General features: G+C 35.5%; 1 protein-coding gene and 2 long non-coding RNA genes across 4 annotated transcripts; all 3 read right to left on the reverse strand.

Annotated features, from left to right (window-relative positions):
* Nucleotides 1-5,394: 5,394 nt before the first annotated feature.
* LOC129726048 (uncharacterized) lies at nucleotides 5,395-5,931 on the reverse strand. The gene is made up of 3 exons (XR_008728233.1): nucleotides 5,835-5,931; nucleotides 5,548-5,770; nucleotides 5,395-5,486 (listed from the first exon to the last, which is right to left on the reverse strand). It is a non-coding gene; the product is annotated as an uncharacterized LOC129726048 (long non-coding RNA).
* A 511-nt stretch (nucleotides 5,932-6,442) lies between these two features.
* On the reverse strand, nucleotides 6,443-6,979 carry LOC129726047 (uncharacterized). Its single transcript, XR_008728232.1, has 3 exons — nucleotides 6,883-6,979; nucleotides 6,596-6,818; nucleotides 6,443-6,534 (listed from the first exon to the last, which is right to left on the reverse strand). It is a non-coding gene; the product is annotated as an uncharacterized LOC129726047 (long non-coding RNA).
* A 3,122-nt stretch (nucleotides 6,980-10,101) lies between these two features.
* Nucleotides 10,102-23,368, reverse strand: LOC129725782 (uncharacterized). 2 transcript variants are annotated; one of them, XM_055681977.1, is made up of 4 exons: nucleotides 22,892-23,368; nucleotides 12,209-12,592; nucleotides 11,226-11,345; nucleotides 10,102-11,165 (listed from the first exon to the last, which is right to left on the reverse strand). In XM_055681977.1, exons 1-4 carry the CDS (start codon nucleotides 22,934-22,936, stop codon nucleotides 11,091-11,093), a joined length of 624 nt encoding a protein of 207 aa, XP_055537952.1. In that variant the 5' UTR covers nucleotides 22,937-23,368; the 3' UTR covers nucleotides 10,102-11,090. The 2 variants fall into 2 exon arrangements, with proteins under 2 accessions (XP_055537952.1, XP_055537953.1); XM_055681978.1 differs by lacking the exon at nucleotides 22,892-23,368 and adding an exon at nucleotides 22,001-22,317 and having other exon boundaries at nucleotides 10,105-11,165.
* Between the last annotated feature and the right edge of the window lie 240 nt (nucleotides 23,369-23,608).

Below are 23,608 nucleotides of genomic sequence, written 5' to 3' on the forward strand. Positions count from 1 at the left end.
GATTATTAGGCATATTAAAACGAGATTCGGAATTATTTAATGAATATCTCGGTAAAATATTTCCGCGAATCTCGTTAAAGTTTGACAGGTTTACAATTTTTAGTATTACAGAATCTCGGTGTTTTGATGTATTACCGAGATTTTTACCGAGAACTCGACTGTTGAAATCTCGGTAATTTATTTTCCCGTACTCGGTGATATTATCTAAGTGTGCAGTATTAATTCCATTAGATTGTCCTATGAAATAAGACAAGATCGATTAATTCGAAACACCATGCATTTCATACATAGATTTTTGATGTTTTAGAACTTTGAAGCATAATAAAAGCGTTCTTATGAAATGTAATGTGATAGGTTTATGAAATTTAATGTTCATTGCCATTTTCATTTTCATTTGAGTTTTCTTTCTGATATAAAATAATCTAACTCCTCAATATCCCCTTCACTGCTGTACGCAGAGCCGGATTTACGATTGTGGGGGCCCGGGGCCCAGTTTACAGTGGGGGCCCCAGAATAAAACAAACCCGTTTTTTTTATCGTACGAGTTAAAAACACTTATTTCCCATTGAAAAGTTACCAAAGATTTGCTAGAATTTTTTCTTACGAGTTTTTTTTTGCAGAGAACTTATTGATTGAATAATCAACATTCAGCTCCTTCAGAATATTGTACTCTCAACTTAACAATGCTAAGTTTGACAGCCTTTCACTCTTCATAGTCGTACGCAACCTATTTTCAATCAGTTTCATCTTCGATAAAGACCTTTCTCCAGTTGCGTTCGAGATCATTAGGCTCAAATAAATAAATGTATGCAACTGCTCGAAATCCGGATTTTTTTTCTTGATATCTGAAAAATAAAAACCTACCGCAATTCGAAAAAAATGAGATCCGCAAGCAAAAATTTGCACACAATTTGAGAAAGACTGCGCAAATATAAGGCTACGCTGGCAATAATCTACAGAACCTAGGAAAAAAACTAGGGGTAAGCGGGGTAAGACCGCCCCCTTAAGCAATTCTGTTTATAGAAAAAAAAGTTGCAGCTGAAATTTCATTTTTTCTTCGCTAAAAGGTTCTTCTATTCAATACCCGCATTTAAAAAATAAGAACTGAAATATTTTTGTTTATTTTCCAGTTTTTTTTTCAATTTTTAAAAATTCATTGAAAATGTGCAGATCTTTTTCATGCGGGGTAAGCCCGCCCACCCGCGGGGTAAGATCACCCACCATTTTTTGAGGATAAAAAATATTTTTAGGGCCGAAACGGTTGATTTTATCGGTATAGTGTCTCTGACAAAGTTGTAGATGGTATTTTTTTTCTTTTTGAATAAAATATACACTGTGGAAAATCTAAAAAATTTTTTCTAAGTTTCAACTTATTTTGTTTTCTGATTATTCAAGTTCAGATCAATGTTTAGGTAACATTTTTGGTTTTCAAAATAAATAGATTTTTCAGAATTGGGGGTTTTCAAGATATTGAATTCATAATATACCTATCTTTAAGCTAAAAATTAAAACTCATTAAACCTGTCTGTATGATTCTTTTGAAGACTTATTATGTATAGAAAAATACTAATAATTATTCTTTCGTTTATTTATATTTTCAATTTTCTATGTTTTTTTTTTTGAAGAACAAAATTATCAACGACTCTATACACCAAACAAACCGTCAAAAAAAAAATTCTTCACAAAAATTTAGCTATTAATATTTCTATTACTCCATGATCCAACAACCATAAAATTTTAGCTTACCTTTTTTAGATTTTACAGGCAAAAACATATTTTTTCAAATAAATTTGAAAAAAAAAAATATATTTTCAATTCTATTTTTATATCTTTTCTTTAAATTTTTTTAGAGTGTGTATTTTTTTCGGAGGTAAAAAACTACTATTTTCAATTCTGCCGGAGACGTCATACCAATCAAACAAACCGTCATGGCTCTAAAATTATTTTGGTTCATTAACACCATTTTCACACATGTTTACTTTTTTCAAAAATAAGTTTCGTTAAAATATATTACTAGAAAAGCTTCAACCAAATCGAAAATGGTCGATTAACATCGATGTCTTATGTGGCTTGAAGTTGCTTTACTGATCCTGTAAATATTCCCTTTGTAGTGTCGAGGCATTTGGGTCTTGAAGTAAAACAACAAGCAGTTGGATACGTGGCAGTTTTACCCCTTGTATAGTGGGCGACTTTACCCCCATACACATTAACACATTACACAAGTGGAACATTTTCATATTTGACCGAAAAAGTAGTCAAAATTACAAGATTACTCACGGCCTTCGATGTTCCCGAAAGAAGATAGATTCAGGCAAGTGATTAAACGTATATTCACGAACAAAACAATAGATTTTTAGACTGAAAAACCTTAAGTCCCGTTGCCGCAAAACAATAGCGCATTGACTGGTTGCCAGCTGAAAGGTTGTTTTTGATTATTTCTGCGACCGTTCGCGCACTATCAAAACAGAAAAACGTGCAAAATGTTATGTAATTATACTGTGATAGACACGTTAAAGAAATTTTTCAATTATTTTATAACTTGGTAGTAAAACTACAGTGGGCAGTCTTACCCCGCAGGGCGGTCTTACCCTGTTTACCCCTACACACTTCTGCAGGTCAATAAAATCTGCACACGGACTCTGAAAATCTGCATTTTGCAACGCAAATCTAGTATCCCTGATTCGGACAGGTAAACTTATTTTCGGAATCAACAGCAATGTATTAAAAAAACTTGTGGATTATCTTCTTTCCTGCTTGATTTCCCATGCGCGCTGGTTCGATTCAAATGGTGTGTTAATGTGTGTCATTCCAAGAGAATCGAAGGTGAAATCTTATGGATGTGGTTGTGATATTGGCGCTCGCGAAAAAATAACACTGAAGGAAAGTTTCAGATTGAAATGGTCTGTTCAAATTTTCTTACTGTAAATTGAACTTTTGATTGAATCTCATTTTTGATAGAGAAAAGAACTTTTTCTCATTTTGTGGGGGCCCCAAAAATGTGGGGGCCCGGGGCCCGGGCCCCCTGGGCCCCCCCTTAAATCCGGCTCTGGCTGTACGGCTCTCAACAATTATGCAAAATGCAAGTACAATTGGGTTGTTTAGTTATTCACGGATTTCTGATTTTATATAGGGTAGGGAACAGTTTATAAGCAGCTTTAGGAGCCGCCTGTGTATTCAGACGAAATACTCGAAATGTGTTGGGTGAAATTCAGACAGTAGTATATCAATCTGTTCTTTATCGTTTTCTCTGTCAGAATCTGTTTTCAGATTATAAAACTAAGTTAGCAAACTTTAACAATAATCAATCAAAGTTACCAATCGAGGGACACTGTTCCAATCACCTCGCACCTATTTTAAGCAGTTTCCATCTGTTTTGCAGGCTTTTTTTGCAGCACCCGAAGTGGCTCCTGAATGGCTGCAATATAGGTCGATTTGTTTCAAATTTTCAAATGATGTTTGTTCTCAGATTTCTTTGTGATTAACGGAATTTCTTATTTACGTAATACAGCTAGACAATCAAAGTTTTCGTTTCCATCATTGAAATTGTCGATATTGATCAAAAAGCAGGAGTTTGAGGCCTGTTTTCTGCGACTGATTAAAATAGGCGCTACTGCTTAAGCCGTTTTTTATCTTATCAGCTAAAAGAGTGTAATTTTCTGAACAAAATGGGATTCTTAAAAATTTTATATCATTGTCCTTTGATTTTTAAATGAAGAATAAAAATCGCTGTATATCGCTACAATGGTATATGGGCGAACTGTCACTGTAACGATTACGAGCAGATTTCGAGCAGTTTTCATGCGTGATTTAAAAATTGAAGGGCAACGATAGAAATTCACGTTTCACTTAGAAAATCCAGCTCTTTCAGATGATAAGAAAAACTAATAGCTAAACAACCCAATTCTTATTTATATAGGCACATTGCATAATTTAAGCAGTCGAGACGATATAGAATATCAGATTATTTGAAGAATACTGAATATAAGAAAAAACTAAATAGTTCAATTTTTCTGAAATACAAAGGCTGACCAGACGTACCGTTTTAAACGGGACAGTAACGTTTTTTCGACTGTTTTTTACCGACGCGCCTTTTTGCCATTTTGTACCGTTTTCGGATAATCCTTGAAAAAATCTTTAATGAAACTTTGCATTGAAATTTTCCTAAATGGAAAATAAGTTTCCAAGCAGCCAGGATTTTTCTAATATTCTGGGTACGTTTTGTGCCTTCCTGACAATACCGCACCACTGGAAGGATATTCCCTATCATGAACTGATGAAAAAGTAGCGCTTGGAAGTTGAGACCATGATAATTCTTAGGGAACATACTTAAATGACGTAGCATTTGGTCACAAAACTTGAACCTCCTCCTGAAAAAAACGTAGCATTTGATTAACCCCCCCCCCTTCCGACCGGTTTGAAGAAACACGTACAAAAATACAAGTGGTAACTAAATACAAAAAAAATACTTGAAAAAAACCTCCATGTCCAATTCAATTTATTTATCACTCATTCACTTTGTGACAGCGTTTAATATGATGTTAACTTCGCTCTGGATTAATGTATTCAGCTTCGAAGGGTTTGTGTTTGGGTACAAGAAGGAAAGATGTTCATGCAATTTCGCGTGATCTATGTCTGACACTAACACATAAAATGTTTCGGAATTCGCAACGAAAACTAATCCCTGCATTTAGCAGCTTTGAACGAGTATCTTGTAATTTTCACTATTAAAAGCCACAAAGAAACAACGATTGTTGTTTTCAAAACAGATTGTGTGTTTGGAAATCCGAGCGATTGTTTATGTAGCAGAGCTTTCAGAAAATTTCTGAATACCACAGATAGAAAGATTTCGTCAGCTCGCGCTGCAAAACTTTGTGCAATGTTTTAGTGTATTTTTACATTATTATTTATACATTTTTCCTGTAAAAAATCGATCTTAAAAAATTATTGCTACGTCCATTTTAAACCAACCCACCCTCCCCCTTGTCACAAAACGATGATATCCCCCCTCCCCCCATGAATGCTACGTCATTAAAGTATGGTCCCTTAGTCAAAATCTCGATCATCATGTGACAAGTTTCAGGAACTCATTGCAAAAAATCACATTCTTCAGGATCGGGCAAATTCATCAAAGCAATAAATAGGGTAAGGGACCCATAATTCACCCTGACCCCATAATTCGCCCACCCAATAAACAATTTGTTTACGGGGATTGTTGTTGAATTATGCCAAATAATAATTTATTTTCAATCTCAGCTGTTTCTTTTTTATGTTTAAAAACGGTTCTAAGAGTTGACACTATATTGCGAACAATAAAAAAAATAGGTGGGCGAATTTTGGGTACTCGGATAAGGTGGGCGAATTATGGGGTCGTTACCCTAATTGTTTGCATGCCTCGGTTGGTAAAAAAATCCAAAAATCAATTTTACCATGTGTCTCGTTCTTAGAACCCATTTGTCCCGTTTTTATCCCGAGAAAATCTGGTCAGCCTAGAAATACATTAATTATCGTCTTATGAATAAAAAGTTAAAATTTTTGTTTTAGTCACACTTTTTAACTCATCTGATTGTGAACATTTTTCGCACCAGCGTTGATCTCGTAATTTATACTAAGGTCAAGACGCTCTTTTAAGCCTGAAGGAGGACCTTCCGCTATAGGTAGATCCTTAAATTCCGGAATATCAGCTTGTTGACAATTCCCCTCCTATTGCAATCCGATTGAGCTGGTTCCTCCTCCCTGTATGGCATCAATTGAATGGTCATGAGTTTCGCTCCTGCAAAAGAAATACGATGTTAGTGTGCTATTTTGGCTTGGTATTATCTTTAATAACAACTCACGTCGTAATAATTCTAGAATAACCGTTCAGCTCGTCTATATTGGTAGGTGCCATTTTGACTTTTTCATATGTTTTTATCATGATTTTTTTCACACAAGTAGCATATTTTTACATTATTATTTATACATTTTTCCTGTAAAAAATCGATCTTAAAAAATTATTGCTACGTCCATTTTAAACCAACCCACCCTCCCCCTTGTCACAAAACGATGATATCCCCCCTCCCCCCATGAATGCTACGTCATTAAAGTATGGTCCCTTAGTCAAAATCTCGATCATCATGTGACAAGTTTCAGGAACTCATTGCAAAAAATCACATTCTTCAGGATCGGGCAAATTCATCAAAGCAATAAATAGGGTAAGGGACCCATAATTCACCCTGACCCCATAATTCGCCCACCCAATAAACAATTTGTTTACGGGGATTGTTGTTGAATTATGCCAAATAATAATTTATTTTCAATCTCAGCTGTTTCTTTTTTATGTTTAAAACGGTTCTAAGAGTTGACACTATATTGCGAACAATAAAAAAAATAGGTGGGCGAATTTTGGGTACTCGGATAAGGTGGGCGAATTATGGGGTCGTTACCCTAATTGTTTGCATGCCTCGGTTGGTAAAAAAATCCAAAAATCAATTTTACCATGTGTCTCGTTCTTAGAACCCATTTGTCCCGTTTTTATCCCGAGAAAATCTGGTCAGCCTAGAAATACATTAATTATCGTCTTATGAATAAAAAGTTAAAATTTTTGTTTTAGTCACACTTTTTAACTCATCTGATTGTGAACATTTTTCGCACCAGCGTTGATCTCGTAATTTATACTAAGGTCAAGACGCTCTTTTAAGCCTGAAGGAGGACCTTCCGCTATAGGTAGATCCTTAAATTCCGGAATATCAGCTTGTTGACAATTCCCCTCCTATTGCAATCCGATTGAGCTGGTTCCTCCTCCCTGTATGGCATCAATTGAATGGTCATGAGTTTCGCTCCTGCAAAAGAAATACGATGTTAGTGTGCTATTTTGGCTTGGTATTATCTTTAATAACAACTCACGTCGTAATAATTCTAGAATAACCGTTCAGCTCGTCTATATTGGTAGGTGCCATTTTGACTTTTTCATATGTTTTTATCATGATTTTTTTCACACAAGTAGCACCGGTAAGTTTCATAAGGCGAGGCAATCAGATGTTGGTGTGAACACAATCATAGGCAGCGTATGTTATTCATAGTTGCTGTATAAATTGCCAATTTTCCATAATTTTACTGTTTCATAACGTGAGTTTTATGAAATTGACTAGTCCATTTACCTGAGTGTACGTCTCAACCCAAAAGTGTACACTCAAAGAAATCGATACAACATTATAGTGTTTTGCACTTGAATTCGCCCTACTGGTCAAATTTAGCAATACTCAGAGGTAGAGATATGCGAAGAGAGTGTTGTGAGCCAAACGAACATGTCAAAATTCGAGCCAAACGAGCAAGAAAGGTAACACATTGAAAGGTATTGCAATAAGGTTCAATAAAGAATATATTTATTTCTACACGTTTTACATGTTTTATTGCTAAAACATGAATCGAGAATGCTCCAAAATTGCTTCATTACAGTGATTTTTTAATGGTGGTTCACAAACCCTTTGTATGGTCTACAGAATAATGATGAAAGTATATAAAATTAAACATAAACATAAAATTTAACACCTTCACGGTTTTTGTGATGCACTTTATTATTCTCCAGGACTTCCACCGTCACCATCAGTTATACGCACCTCCCTGACACGTTCGGAGCCTGTATTTTTGTATACGAGGGAATGAAATGGCATGTTACACTGCCGTGCTTCACTTTGCTATAAACAGCGACATCGATAGATGTCAACACTGAACGGGAGTGAAGAGCACGTGTGATGTCTTTCCTTTGCGGCCATTGTTGTTTGGGGCTCTGCATCGAGGGGTTCGTCATAATGGGGATACTGTCAAACTATAGGTAATGGGATTACGGTGTCAGGGAGGTGGTTATACGAGCCGAATAAAAAAGTTAGTGAACATTGCGCTTTGAGAAGAGATCTGGCACCTCTGATATGTAAAACCCAGTTGCCAAATTGGCGTTTTTTTTTCATCGCTTATCTCTCCTTCTGAGGATCTCTAGTCTAAACATATAAAATTCACATGCGAAACACTTTAGAATTATCTATCAAATTCTGAATAAACATTAGTAAATAATTAATTCATCACAACCCCCCCCCCCTTTAAAAAAAGCATTCTCAATTCATTGTTTTGCATTACAACATGAAAAGCGTGGGAAAATAAATATATGTCCTTCATAGTACCTGATTGAAATACCTCTCAATGTGTTACCTTTCCTGTTCGTTGGGTTGGGATTTTGACATGTTCGTTTGGCTCACAACATTCTCTTCGCATATCTCTCCCTCTGAGCGTTGCTACTCTATACTAATCGATGACCGATATTTCAGTAGGCACTACGTAATTTGTTCTAGATCTCTAGGAGCTTTCTTTGATTTTAAAATTCAAAAATTACATATATTTTAAATTTTCACTAACTGGAAAGTAACGCAACAACAGGGAACTAATGATGTTTTATAGAAAAAATACACCAGAAAAAATTGTTTTCGACTACGAAAAGTTAAAAAAAAAAAAACACTTAATTTACAAAAAAAACTGAACTATTTTCTTTTTTTTTTTTAAGAAATTTGAAATTTCTACAAAACTTTTGATGAACAGTCCTGGATGGAGAAATGAAATTTCTACAAAACTTTTGATAAACAGTCCTGGATAGAGAAATTTCAAGATTATTTATTCAATGAAGGCTAAGTTTATGAATCATTGGAATACTAATATTCAAACAAACGTTGAAATTGGACCAAAATTTAACCTGCTACTTTATCTGCTATAAAAAATTGTCTTTTACCATTTCATCTTGGACTTTTTATCAGAATTTCTGTTAAAAAGTCAAGTTTTATTAGAAAAATAGTAGGAGGGTGGTAATCAAGACACGACCGCATGACGATGACTACCGTATTCTTATATTCCATTGAAACAAATAGTGGAGGGAATTGCAACGCTTCTATTACAAAATTTCGAGGCATCAAAAGGTACCAGTTGCCGATTATTCTCGTTTACTGGTGGTCCGTTCAGAATTCCAGCCATTTTAGTATTTTGCAGTGCCATTTATTACTAACAGCCACCAACATAACGGGTAAAACCGGCACGAGATGACCGGTACTCTCTTGTCTTTCCTCCTTTCAGCTGCTATCACCTAGCGTCCGCATGTCGCTGGTGCAGTTTTGGAATCAAAATGATGGGGCGCCGGCCGCTGTCGTAAAATTAACACCAACAAAAAGATGCATATTTGCAAGGTTTTATCCGCTAGCAGCAGCATTTTGTAAAACAGAAAATTCAATTAGCCGCTTCTGTAACAAAATTTCGAGGCACCAAAAGGGGCCAGGTGCCGAATATATCCTTGTTTTTGGTTAGTCCGTCCAGAATTCTTTCAAGATAGCGTCCGTATGTAGCCGGTACGGTTTAGTAATGAAACTGATGGGGTGAAATGTTCGAACGGTACGTTTAATACCAAGGCTTCGTCAGATAATTGAAAAGAAGGAGGGGCTACATAGATGATGGAATGGTAAGGAAAAATTTTTCTTGAAAGCTGCGCCGGCCGCTGTCGTAATATTAACACCAACACAAACATGCATTTTTGCATGGTTTTTTCCGCTATCAGCAGCATTTGGTAAAACAGAAAATTCAATTAGCCGCTTCTGTTACAAACATTCGAGGCACCAAAAGGGGCCAGGTGCCGAATATATCCTTGTTTTTGGTTAGTCCGTCCAGAATTCCAGCCATTTTAGTATTTTGCAGTGCCATTTATTACTAACAGCCACCATACAGCATAACGGGTGAAACCGGCACGAGATGACCGGTACTTTTTTGTCTTTCCTCCTTTCAGCTGCTATCACCAAGCGTCCGCATGTCACTGGTGCAGTTTTGGAATCAAAATGATGGGGCGCCGGCCGCTGTCGTAAAATAACACCAACAAAAAGATGCATATTTGCAAGGTTTTTTCCGCTAGCAGCAGCATAAACATCGGAAACAGAAAGTGACAACAACAATAACAATAAACTCAGATCGATTGTATCCGTTAGTGTCGACTGTGCTTGGGAAGAGAGGTAGTGATTGGCTACGCGGTATGATTTAGACAATCGATATTGATTACCAATTTTTCAATAGTTTATCTCAAAAAATAGTTTGTTTTTGTTACATAAATTTAACCATAAAAGAATTTCTGATCGATTGATGCCAAAACCTCGAAAACCTGATTATAGATGACTGCAAAATAAGCGCTCAAAACCTGACCACTTTTCCCTGGTTTTCCCTGGTTGAATTACTAGATTTTCAAATTCAGGGGCCTAACTTCGATATAGACGTTAGTCAACGTCAAAAATTAACTCTTTTTGGTTCTGAAATAAAAATAAAGAGTTAGTTTAGATTTTTTATAACCATAAAAACTTTTTTTGCGTATATAAAGCATTATTAGTTTCCTAGAATTCATTCTCAGACAGTTTTTCTTCATAACGAAAGGTTTCTGAGTTACAATACTTTCAACCAAAACTGTGCCAAAATACATTTGCCATTTTAGGAAATTAGTTTTGAGTCTGAAAAGTTTCTTCACCCGCGTAATATACTCAGTTTACTAAGTCGAATTCGTGTGCAAACTTTCGGTCAAATTGAAATTAATCGATTAAGTTATTGCGTATTTTCAGATCATTCGGTATGGTTTTGTTCATTAGTTTGTGCGATGTGCAAAGTTAAACTTCACAAAAACCTAATTTTTAAAGCTGATAAAACTCGTAACTAAAATTTTGAATTCTCTGAAAATATTGATACTTTGATTGATCTTTTGTGGTTCATTTGCTTCAAGGTTTATTTAGGCAATAAATATGATAAGAATAAATTACTAGATAGTGATAATAATACTGCGTTATTTCTTTATACTAATTCATAACTGCATGGTTTTCTGACAAAAGTTGGTTCGCCTACGATAAATACATAAAAGGGCTCATTTTTATACATTAATCACATGTGCGATCCAATCGCGAGAAAATTTAATCTCTATATCCATTGGGAAGCCCTAACAGAAGGATGAGATGTTTTCGTTACATTTCTCACCATAGCCTGAAGATACCTCACGTTTGTTAGTGGTCGTAATGACGTACTTAAAGAGGAAAAAAGAAAGTACTTCGGGCCTCTTACTTTCCACCTCGATAAGAGTGCTTATCTCCGATGTGCTCCCTTGGCCACATGCATTCGCAGCCAGCATCGATCTGAAATTCATGATAAGTTAATTATTTTTATCAATAATGAGCACATGCGTAGACATTAACCTCTTCCATTCGGACGTGCTCCCAGCAATTGATTGCTTTGGCATCTTCACTGCTAACTTTTCTTCTGGTGATGAAGATCTTTTGTCTTATCTGTGTGCATGACAGACCTGTTTCCACGCACTGCATAGGTAAAAATCAACAAGGGTTAGAAAATAATGTAAGTTATTTTGTTTTATATGTGCATTGTAAAATTTATGTAACCCTAATGGTAAATCTAAGTAACTATAAATAATATGTATCAAAAAGATAAGTAGAAACATTGCCGTTATTTATAAAAATGCCATATCTACCAAAATGATTTGAATTCGAGAACACTATAACGCCACTAACGCTAATTACATGTAAAAAAAAAATCGCACGCTAGCCTGTGGCGCTAGTAGCGGTCTCGAACAACTAGATTTGTTGAAAGAATTCGTTATCGATATTTTTTTTGACACATTTTGCATGTTGTATGATAAGTGCAACGATACACCGATACCCCAGCGCTGAGTCGAGAAAATTTCCATCTCGAAAAGATCCTCGACCTGATCGGGAATCGAACCCGATATCACAACCGTATGGGAGAGCTAGCTGATCGACATTGCTAACCACAGAACCATGGGGACCACGTGTACGTGGAAGTTTAATTATTTTCATATCCAAAATAAAAAAAGGTTTAAATTCTCTTATAAATGTAAAACTACAGACAAAAAGACATGCCTCTTCGGAAATTCTAAAAAAATACGTTTTTTTTTGTTTCAAACGTTACACTTATGCGCCATCATGTGAGCTTACTGCCTACTAACTAACTTTTGTAAAAGCGGTTTTAGTCTTTGCTAATGAATGTGTAGGCTTGCTTATAGCGACACCACGTTATGTTTCTGGACGATGAAGTCGTCATCGAGTTGCGCGTCTGTTTGTCTGAGGTAAAACTATGGCAAAAAATCATTGTTGAAAAACAAAATAAATTAGTATCTTTGAAGTTTCTGAATATAAATAAGTACCTTATTTTGAAAAGTGCTGAATGAACCAAGGCAGGATTCCGTAACATAATGATCTGGGCGATACTGGAAGCCATCGGTTCCATTTCCGACGTAGACAATGTTGACCAGCACCTCACAGAGTGGTTGTCGCAAGCGGGACCTTTTAGATTTGAAATCGATTGTTTGTAGATTTTGAGGGTAACCGGCTTCTCCATCGCTTTCGTCATACTGGTCATCTATATTGTCTTTAACAGCTTGCTGGTATTCCTCTGAGTGGGGATAAAAGTTTTGTCGCCATCTAGCGAACGGTTTCCACTGACGATTGCTAACAATGTCCTTCATCGAATTGTCATTGTTATTTCCACATACGAAAGTGATAACCAGAGCTATTGAGGTCACAAATATCTGAAAAAGTTATTTTCGAATAGTTGTAAATGTTTAATAATATCTATAGGTAGTTACATAGTCGGTAAAACCAAAGCTCAGTAGCTAGTAGATTCCACATACGAAACCATATTCAAAAATTTGTTGTGTTATGGGCTAGAATGCCTATACATTGAGGTCGCTTTTTACGCGGTTTTTACGCGGATTCCGGAATTTACGCGGTTTTTTTACGCGGATTCCGGAATTTACGCGGTTTTTTTTTACGCGGATTCCGGAATTTACGCGGTATTTTTTTTGCCCGGATTACGGTTCCCCTTCACTCGGAATGCGGAACTAACGCTGTTTTTTACGCGGATTCCGGAATTTACGCGTTTTTTTACGCGGATTCCGGAAATTACGCGGTTTTTTATACGTGGACTCCGGATTTTACGCGGTTTTTTACGCGTTTTTTACGCGGCTTTTTTACGCGTTTTTTTACGTGGTTTTTTTACGCGTTTTTTTACGCGGCATGTATCCTCCGCGTAAAAAGCGACTTTAGTGTATATATAACTAGAGTGCCGCCGTGTCATCCAAAGAACGCTGGTAACACTGAACATCAAAAACATATATATTTTTATTCATTAAGACTTAAGTCGGATGAAATAACCAATAAATAATAATAATAATAATATCAAGAAAACTGGTATCTCTGGATCGATTCCATACAAATGACAAGTGTCTTATCAAACAGCGCACTCCATCTATTGAAGGTGGTAGCTTGTTATGAGAGTGGTGGTAATTACATCGCTACGAAGTCATTGTGTGCGTATGTGATATTCTTGCGTGTGCGTTCGGACTTCATTCGCAACGCTAGCACACATACTAGCATGCGTCAGTTCCACCTGAACTCAATAGACTGCGCAGTGCGCTGACAAAACTGTCGCTCGATTTCAGGCCGTGTTCCCAGTCTTCTTGATATGATGTTTTTGGTAAAATGGTCTATTGCACGCAATGAAATACAGTCGCCGTTAGATAAGTGAAAGTCTTTCAACTGGAAGGCTTTTTTACTGCAAGACCGATAACTGCAACAACTTAGCAGTTATCGGATCGCAATCCGTCAAATCTGAAGTCAAAGTCATATTTGACATTGAAGTGACAAATCTCGCGGGGGGATTCTGAATGCATTCGAAAATGAAAATTGTTGAATATCTAGAAACATTTCAAAAGAACTTTTTCATTTCGATTTCGTTTACTTGTTGTCTCTTCATTCTAGATGGGAGATTATAGATCTCTACTATTAAGGGGTTATTTACCTTTGTGGTCGAGAAAAATGAGGGTAGTTTGTATTTATTTTTAAGTACATAGCACAATTTTCATTGCATCAAAGTGGTATTTTTCTGAAAGTGCAGTTTATCAACAACAACAAAATACGTTTGATTTTGATATATACCAATTACAGTGGTGGGCACCGCTAACCGAAAATTTAGCGACGCTAATCGCTAAGTCGCTAACCGGAAAATTTAGCTCGATAATCGCTAAACGCTTAACGCTAAACCCACATTAGCGGAACTTTCGCTAATCGCTAATCGCTAACTTTTTAATTTGTAAATAGTCACATCGCTATATTTATTGCTTGTGTTTTGTAAGATTTGGACCACTTTGATCTGTTTTGGTTAAACAAACGAAAACAATTACTTACAAGAATAACAAAAGTTATTTAGCTTGCATTGAAAATAGATACTTCTAGGAATGTTTTCATAAAAATTCAATTATTATCTGAATCGAAAAAGTAGAACCAAAGTTGTCATAATTTCAAGCGCATTGCAATTCATCACAGTTCTTGGTGTGGCGAAAATTCAATCTAGACCTTGTGCTTGTTCTTCAAAATGCTCCTGTGGCTTGTACGATAGCCGGAACTCCATTCCACAGTGGTCGGAAAAGGCAATTTGACTTAATTCATTTGTGCCTAAACGGTTGATGTTAGCCAAAGACAATGTTCAAAAGAATTGTTCACAAAAATATAACGGAAATCTTGATAAGATTTTTTTTTATCATGGCCTACTATCATAAAAATAAAAAATCTAACTTTTGATACAGCGAAGATAGATGAATAGTTTCTTTAGCAAAGTTGTAGAACTTTACAAATTTTGAAACTTTGCAGAAGATATCAAATTTCTATGACGTCTATTTACTGAAATACAAAGCATTTTCACTAGTAACCCCCCCAAATTTAGTTTTTCTAGCATAACTTTTTAAAAATTGCTTTTTCAAGAACATAATGTTCTAGACGAATATGACCAACATAAAAACACAGGTTTCTTCTGAAAACAGCATGTTGCTACAATCGTTCTATACTGAGTTAGAGCGTTTTTTCATGAAATTATTTCCCAGATTTAAATGCGTATAGGGGAGAAAGAGGCGAACCGGTGCACATCATCAAATATTTTTTTTAGAGCTTAGACCTTGTACTATAAGCTAGTTAAACTTTGATACCTGACAATTCATAAATGAATGAGTAGAGGGGTGTTTTAAGAATGTATGTTTTTGGGGTTTTCTATACAAAAATGCACAAACTCCCTATATAATGAACGATGATTTGTGAATTTATGAAACAGATAACTCGCAATACTTTCAAAATTAGTGAGAACACTTCTTAGGTTTATTTAGTTGTTGATAGGTGCATCCAATATCCGCGGGATCGAAGTGCCGCTGTCTTCCTTTTGATTGGAATGGTGCTCTCGCGCCCACTAGCCAAATTTCAATAGGAAAATACAGTCTTAATCCACTGACCATTCCAGTTATGTATTAGAACATATGGACTGTAGCTGGTAAGTAACCAAGGATATATGGAAACCAGCAAATGATCTGCATGCAATTCAACGTTGCGCTACAATATTACAGATCATTTTATCTGGCCGGGAAATTACCGCATCAAAATTCAAACACTATTGTTGGAAACTGCTCGTTTGTTGATGTCCATATATCCTTGGCTTTACTTGCCATGAAGTATTATTTCACGGTGCGGACATTATTAACTATTTCAATATTCCATCAGGCCAATTATCTGAAGAAGCGCAAAAGTCTAAAAGACTAATTTTGAAAGCATTGCGAGTTATCTGTTTCATAAATTCACAAATCATCGTTCATTAATCAGGTAGTTAGTGCATTTTTGTATAGAAAACCCCAAAAACATACATACCTAAAACATCACTCTACTCATACATTTATGAATTGTCAAGTTTCAAAGTTTAACTAGCTTATAGTACAAGGTACAAGCTTTAAGAAGAGTATTTGATGATGTGCACCGGTTCGCCTCTTTCTCCCCTATACGCATTAAATCTGGGAAATAATTTAATGAAAAAACGCTCTAACTCAGTATAAAACGATTGTAGCAACATGCTGTTTTCAAAAGAAACCTGTGTTTTTATGTTGGTCATATTTGTCTAGAACATAATGTTCTTGAAAAAACAATATTTAAAAAGTTATGCTAGAAAAACTAAATTTGAGGGGGTTGACAGCGAAAATACTTTGTATTTCCGTAGATAGACGTCATAGAAATTTGATATCTTCCGCAAAGTTTCATATTTTGAAAAGTTCTACAACTTTGCTAAAGAATCTATTCATGTATATTCGCTGTATCAAAAGTTAGATTTTTGATTTTTATGATAGTAGGCCATGATAAAAAAAATTTCTTATCAACATTTCCGTTATATTTTTGTGAACAATTCTTTTGAACATTGTCTTTGGCTAACATCAACCGTTTAAGCACAAATGAATAAAGTTCGTCAAATTGCCTTTTCCGACCACTGTGCATTCTAGGGTAAAAAAAAACTGACAAAAGTAACTTTCGCAGTAAAGTATGTTCATCTTTCGAAGCAATTTACGTACGCCATCAGCAATTCACAGTTTTTCGAAATATTTCTACTGTCGCTTTTCTACAAAATTTAGCGAATTAGCGATTAGCGTTTCGAAGGCCAAAATTTTAGCGACGCTAACAGTTTCGTTAACCAGCTCAAAAATTAGCGAAATCGCTAACTGAAATTTAGCGTCGCTAATTAGCGAATTAGCGAATTAGCGGAATGGTGCCCACCACTGACCAATTATTACTGGAGTAATGGCCGTTTCCCCGAAACGCTATTTTTTTGCACAGGCTTGCGGAGATCCTGATAGAGACTCAGTGGGTCAACCTTAATCAAATAGCTCATATTATTTCATTAGTTTAGAAGTGTGCCGTGTCCTTGACCGAACGCCTTTATGAGTATTTTGTTTTCAGTGCAAACGGGAACGTTTTTCCCAAAAAATGCACGTTTTGAACGATAAAAATTGCATCAAAAATTTTTTTGCGGCAAAATGTAACTGTATGTTTCAAAAAGCGATCGTTCAAGGACCGGCGAATTTAATTACGAAAATTTAAAAAAAAAATTAAAGAAATAGGTTCAGTAGTTTTCCGGCAATCAGGATCACGGCAAAGTCATTTTTCGGAAAACACTATTCCGAGATAATCGCGTGTAAAGTTTCAAGTTTAGCTTATGCGGCCGTGGCGAGGTGCCCTGCAAATCGCTCTAACTTTCTTTCTTCTGCTCAGATCTTTATGAAAATTTGTGAAAATGTTCTCAAGATGTTGTATTTGAAGATAATGCAATTAAAATTTTTTCGGTTTTTTGAAAGGTATATAACCCCATAATCAATGAAGCAAAATCACCATGTTATGTGGTTCACTTTCCGTAATTATTAAAAGAGAAAAAAAATATTCCTTGTGCATTGTTTGGCTAGCTTTCACTACTCAGTGAGGCAGTGCATAGTAGATCACAAACAATATTTTGTGACCTAGCGTTAAATAGATCATTTTAGGAACTGATAGGTGTCACGGATCCTGCTGATATTGATGTTGCTTTTACTTGCGTTATGTCAGCGGTTTCGAGCTTCCTGTCGAAATTTCATTCATGAATTGAGCTCATGATGAACTTTATCTTCGCCTACATATTGGTTATGTAAAGTAGTTACTAAAACGCAATAAATTATGATGCGGAAATATGAATATCAAATTGATCAATCAAAAAGCTTGCCTATTTTAGTTTTCTGCTATTTTTTGCCACTATTTTATTAAAAAAATATACATTTCATTACATTTCAAATACATTTCGACATTGTTGAAAACAAAAATGGTAGTGACGGACTCCCCTCTAAATTTTGGCATGTGTCAAGTGTTGCAGTTATCGAACGGCATCCGATAACTGCAATGTAAACATGTTGCAGTTAGCGAACGACGACTGTATATAAAGAAACGTATACGATTTGAATCTTAGGTTTAAAGGGCTATTTTTTTAGAAAAACACACATGAGTTAAAGGTTTAATTACTAGTGTTTAATGCACAATTTTTATCCCTTTAAATAATAAAATAAACTTTTCAAACACAAAACGTTTGATTTTTTGATCAATCAATTGATCAATTTGTTAAAGCATGATCATAGACATCATGATCAAGTGGTATTAATATCGTTTTACTTCTTAAATTAGTCCGATATACTAATATGACAGTAGGGCAGAGATACTTATCTCCTTAGTATGGATTAAATCTGTTTTCCAAATATGCTAACGCTGCGTTTGATAGAACTTGGCAAAACCGATCATTTTTATGAAAATAATCATCTTGTTGTGAGAAAGCCTTTTTAAAAACTTTTTTTTAGGCATTCGAGGATTTGACTTAGGTAGGATCAAAATATGATTCAAATTCCAAATGTTACAGCAATTTGGAGTAAATTCCTTCTCGATCACGTCTGTGTTTACTATATACCAGATGACTGCATAAACCAAGCGCCATGATTATCAGTGATAAGTAATTTACTAGCCCAACAAAATAACCATCTGACGATTTGCGATAACATTTCACCGGTAAGTACTAAATGTAGTTAGTGTAGATTGGATGTGTTATACCCTGGCCATAGACGCGCCTATGCTGTTGCCCACATATATTTCAGTTCCGTTTCCATTCCAAACCCACCGTTATCCGTTTTCATAAACCTGATTGTACCTGTTGAACGTTTTGGTTATCAAAATTGTTACCAAAATTGTGACGTCTGTGTTAAATATTAGATCAAAATGAACAGAGAGCTTCGATTGTTGGAAACTTTATTCTAATATTTTTATTTGTCATTCAGTAAACAGTAACATGATAAAATGATGGTTTTCAAATAATCATAATGTGCGATCAATACCAAAGTTGTCTTGGTATTGAATAAAAAATCAATAAACTTGCCACTTATATATAATGCATAATGCTGGCAATATTGATTAGAAAAATTAATTCGAAGCTGTAGTAAACGAAGTCCTAGCTCGTAGTCGGAAGCGGAAATAAAAATGGGATCGTAGTTTAAGAAATATTTAAGAAACAATGAAAACAAATAATTTGCTCTGTGAAACATTGATCTGTTATGTGCCGTGACAAATGAATGTTGAGTAAACAAACAGAAAATACAGATGGAGAGCAGGACGAAATTCATATTTCCATATTTTCAGTAATGCTCTGTTTTGCTAGCAAATTGCGAAAATATGGGCTGTAACTGTAAAACAACTGATCATCGCTGTACCATTTTAAAACTCAAGTCACTGTTTTGCTACAAATTAACACTCTTTGAAATATTATTCTAAAGCCTCGTGCACGAATTTGAATATGAAAATCTAACGATCCATTAGACGATTAACAACACTCTTTAGTAGAGATGTAATATAGGCCAACCTAGTTCAAAAACAAATTAAAACCCACCTACCCACGTGTTTATTTGTCAATGCGCAATCGGGACACTTACATACAATTCTCTTATAGATCTATTAGACGCCTGAATGGATAGCTATCATCGACCTGCAGACTGATTTCAATCGGATAATTATTTTATGGCTTTTCAATTCTATTGCCGTCTGTTGTGCAATCGATTCATTACTGCAAGATAATGCCTTGCCGGTGGTTTATTTTCAATTAATCAATATATTCAATTGTAATGAAAGCACTAAACAATTTGATAAAACAATTTATGTTTTTAGCAGTACATGACTGCTTGAATGGTAGTGATATTTCCCACAGTTTTTTTATTTCAAATTTCTCGATATCCGTTTTAATTGCCATTCGCGTCGACTATTTTTTGTGTAGATTTAGCGCTAACGCTTCAGATAAACAGACATTCATCCAATCCTGCCGAAATTGAGGAAATTGAAATCGGTTCCAGTGCATGGTGCATGATATGTATTGGACAAAGCTAATACTTGTTTTGGTGTCCATTCGTGAATTGAGTGAACGGATCCAAAAACCGATTAATGGCCTGGATATGTGTTATGTTTGGTTTGGTTTTGCTGTTGTGAATAAGCGTGGCAGTGAAAACAAAAGCAAAAAATAGAGGGGTTTTGACTAATAACGACCGTATGTTCACCGTTGGATTATGTACAGTTGGTTTTTGAATGATAGAGTGAACTCAACTTAACTGCTTCTTATTACACTGGGGTTTTTTTTTACGCGGTTGGTTGTACCGCGTTGAAAAAATCCGCGTGTAAAAAAACCGCGTAATTTTAAAAAATCGCGTTAAAAAAAACTCTATTTATTAATAAGATCCGATTGAAAATAATGGCACGTAAAAAAATGTAAACTTGAGAAATGATATAAAAATGGTAACGAAACACACAAAATGAGTTTTTAGTGCTTCTAAAATGAAAATTCATTGAAGAACATGACAATAACTTTTTTATAATAATTTTGCTACATGTTTAAGCTTTCGTTTCTTAAACGAAAGTAAATCGCAACGACCCTGACTCGTATCGTTGTACAATTATTAATGTATTCTTGTTCTTTCTTCTCGAACTAACGGAAATTGCCTATTTTTTTGATAATAACAGCAAATATAATAAAAATATGCATTATTTAGATTAATAAAACGGAATATCTTATTGTCTTGAACCTTACGATTGAATTTTACTTCATTGAATTTACTTATACTTAACTTACAATACAATACCGCGTCAAAATAATCTTCCAAATCGCGTAAAAATAATCCGCAATATTTCAAAAAACCGCGAAAAAATAATCCGCGTTATTGTAAAAAATCGCGTATAAAAAAACCGCATAAAAATAACCCGCGTAAAAAAGACCCCAGTGTAATTATTAATTCTAGTGTAGCTATGAGTGTGCCACTCTAGTCACCTGCACTTGGCGGTACTGGAAATAATCACTTGGATTTTTACAAGTCTTTTATGCATCTGTGTAGATAGATCATAAATTTTTGCGAATACGTAGAATCTTTATAAAAATATAGTGGTTTTGTACAGATCTGAGGTTATATGGATATCAATATTTTTAAAATTCAAACCTCCCAGATGGTCTCGAGGTACGATGCTGGCCTAATAAGCCAGTCGTCGTAGGTTCGAGTCTCGGCTCGGGAGAGACTGTTAGTGTCAGTAGGATCGTAGCGCTAGTCCCACAATTGTGTCCTGTACACTAAACAGTTGGCTGCGAAGTATGTGTATAACAAACAGTAGGTCAAGTTCCAAATTGGAATGTAGCACCAAGGCTTTGCTTTTTTATTTTTGAAATTTAAAACACAAATGAAAATTTAGGGTTTCTGTTCACGGCCGCGGTAGAGTGTGTTGACGAATATTAAAAAAGAAAATACTATTTTGCAGATTACAATGCTGCATCATCTTTTCTATAACATTGTCGTGCTGTTTACTATTGATGCGATTTGGTTGTTGCACCGAACAGTTGAGCACACGATTAGCGGTAAAAACAGATGCCTGACGATGACGGCTAAATAAACTATCAGTGGTTGTGTAAATCGGTCCTCATCATTATTTTGAAGCCACAGTGAATGTACATTGATGAGTTCGAGCGCCGGCCAAAAAGTCTGCGTTTTTGATGTCTGTGTAAGGAGAACTTATGCAGGTTTCGTTCGTTGATTAAAAATTTATGTTACAGAAAAGCAAGTTAGGTATTCTTTGAATATACAAATAATTATTTATACCGTAATAATTTTTAAAGAATCGATCGGTATGCAAGTCATGAAAATGTGGCCAGTTCTGGCTCAGCAATAGATGTTTAAAGCATGATGTAAAATTTGTAAATCGAGTCCGAATCCAAATATTAGATTAACACTGCCAAATAACGAAAATAGTCCTAAGTCAAAAAATAAATTCTCGATTACTATATTTTTTATTTGGGGAAAGCATTTTCTATCTTTTGAAGTTCCGACTGCTTCCAAATTAATTTTAGAAATGTTGTTGACTCCATTGTTTTCTATCCATAAAGAGAAGTTTCGAGAGTAGAATATAGTATTGAAGTCGTCGTATTCCGTCGAGCAAACTGACAGTAATTAAAGATGATGTTTTGTTTGTTAATAGCGGCAAATCATGTTGAAAAGACAAATAAAACACGAACGATTGGACTCTTCACAACAAAACTATGTACTTACGAAGTTAACAAATTTATCCATTCTAGTCGCGTGTCTCTTGTATCACTTTCTGTACCTTTCGTTTTTCCAAACTTTAAACACGATACACAGGTAAATAAATTAAAAAACTATAAGATTTTGCAATGCCCTTGAGATTGTTTAACTTCTCGACTTATTCAAAAGTTTTCTATATGAATTTAAAAAAACGCAACGTAAAACTAACTTAAACGAAAAAATCCCAGTGAGATCACACACTTTGCTTTATCATAATTGCTAGCGATATTGTTCAATGTTGCTGTCGAGTGTTCTATAAATTTAATTGTTGTTACTCTAACACCGGATGAATCGCAATGATTTATAAGCAAGCTTATGCAGCACCTTTTATATTTGTGCTCTACTGTCCTTTCGCCGACAATTGAAGCATAGATAATGATATTTCCTATGATAAGGTTCTTTCCATGGTTATCAGCGGCAGGAAAGTCGCATGACGTGCTAATCCGCTATTACATAAATTAAAGTAGCGTTGCCACGTAATGAAACCGAAAGCAAATGCAATTAATTGCAGATGGGCGGCTGAACGGATTTATTCGACGAGAGACGAAATTTTAATATCGAAAATGTTGAACTGTGTAGACACAACAGTCTACCGCACTAGTTTTATGAGTAGGACTTTCAAAGATCGACTTTTAAGGTAGCTCTATGATGAAGTAATAATAATAAGAGCGTGGGCCTCAAAGCAATATCGTCATGTTTCATACCTACATCTAGTGTGTTTATTATTTCCAATGCACGAGCTTTCGTCGAGGTGTATTATATTATGATAAGGAAGGCGTCGGTGTTCTCCTTCACATAATAAAAGAATAATAATTCAAATGCATGCATTCGTCAAAACAGTTTCAGTATCGTACTTACCACTATAACCAAATAGATAGGAAATACTGCATTTGCCGCGGTCATTAAAACGCGTTGGTGTATGAACTGGGTGTATCACCTTTATTTCCTTCAGCACTGTTAAATCATATGCTACGTCAAATTGCAACAAGGACTGACAATTTAGTGATAAATTAATACTCTCCGCAGGCACCGTAATTGATCGTACTTGTCTATTCCAACCAACGGTCAGTGTTCACGTGTCATTTTTGGAAATTATGGTCACGTTCATCACATAATGCTACTGCTCCGCTTGCACCGGCTACTGCAAAGTGTGCAATCATCGCTACCGCCTGTCGCACATAAAAGTGTCAGAGGTTTATGCACACCGGAATGAAATATGGACAAAAAGGTGTTTTTTGCCTCGTAACTTCCGATGCCAGTCGGACGTTGCCTTTGCACTGCCAAATTGGTTCATGTGCAGTGGTAAAGCATGACTTGACATGAAACACGTTACACAAGAATTATGTATTCCCGCTGCACCGACATAGATCTAACTGACTATCCAAACTCATGCATTTACGCATGGTTGGTGCAATCGTCATAGCTGCTATTACTATCGTTTAAGTGCTGAAGCTACTATTTGCAATTGCTTGACGCTTCAAACATATTGACATAGTGATCGGTTCAAATATCTTTTAGCTCGGGGATTTACCATGAACGTGAGGTATCACGCTACTTGTTAATACGATAAGCTCA

This window comes from Wyeomyia smithii, chromosome 2 (assembly GCF_029784165.1).
Source record: "Wyeomyia smithii strain HCP4-BCI-WySm-NY-G18 chromosome 2, ASM2978416v1, whole genome shotgun sequence".
NCBI lineage: Eukaryota > Metazoa > Arthropoda > Insecta > Diptera > Culicidae > Wyeomyia > Wyeomyia smithii.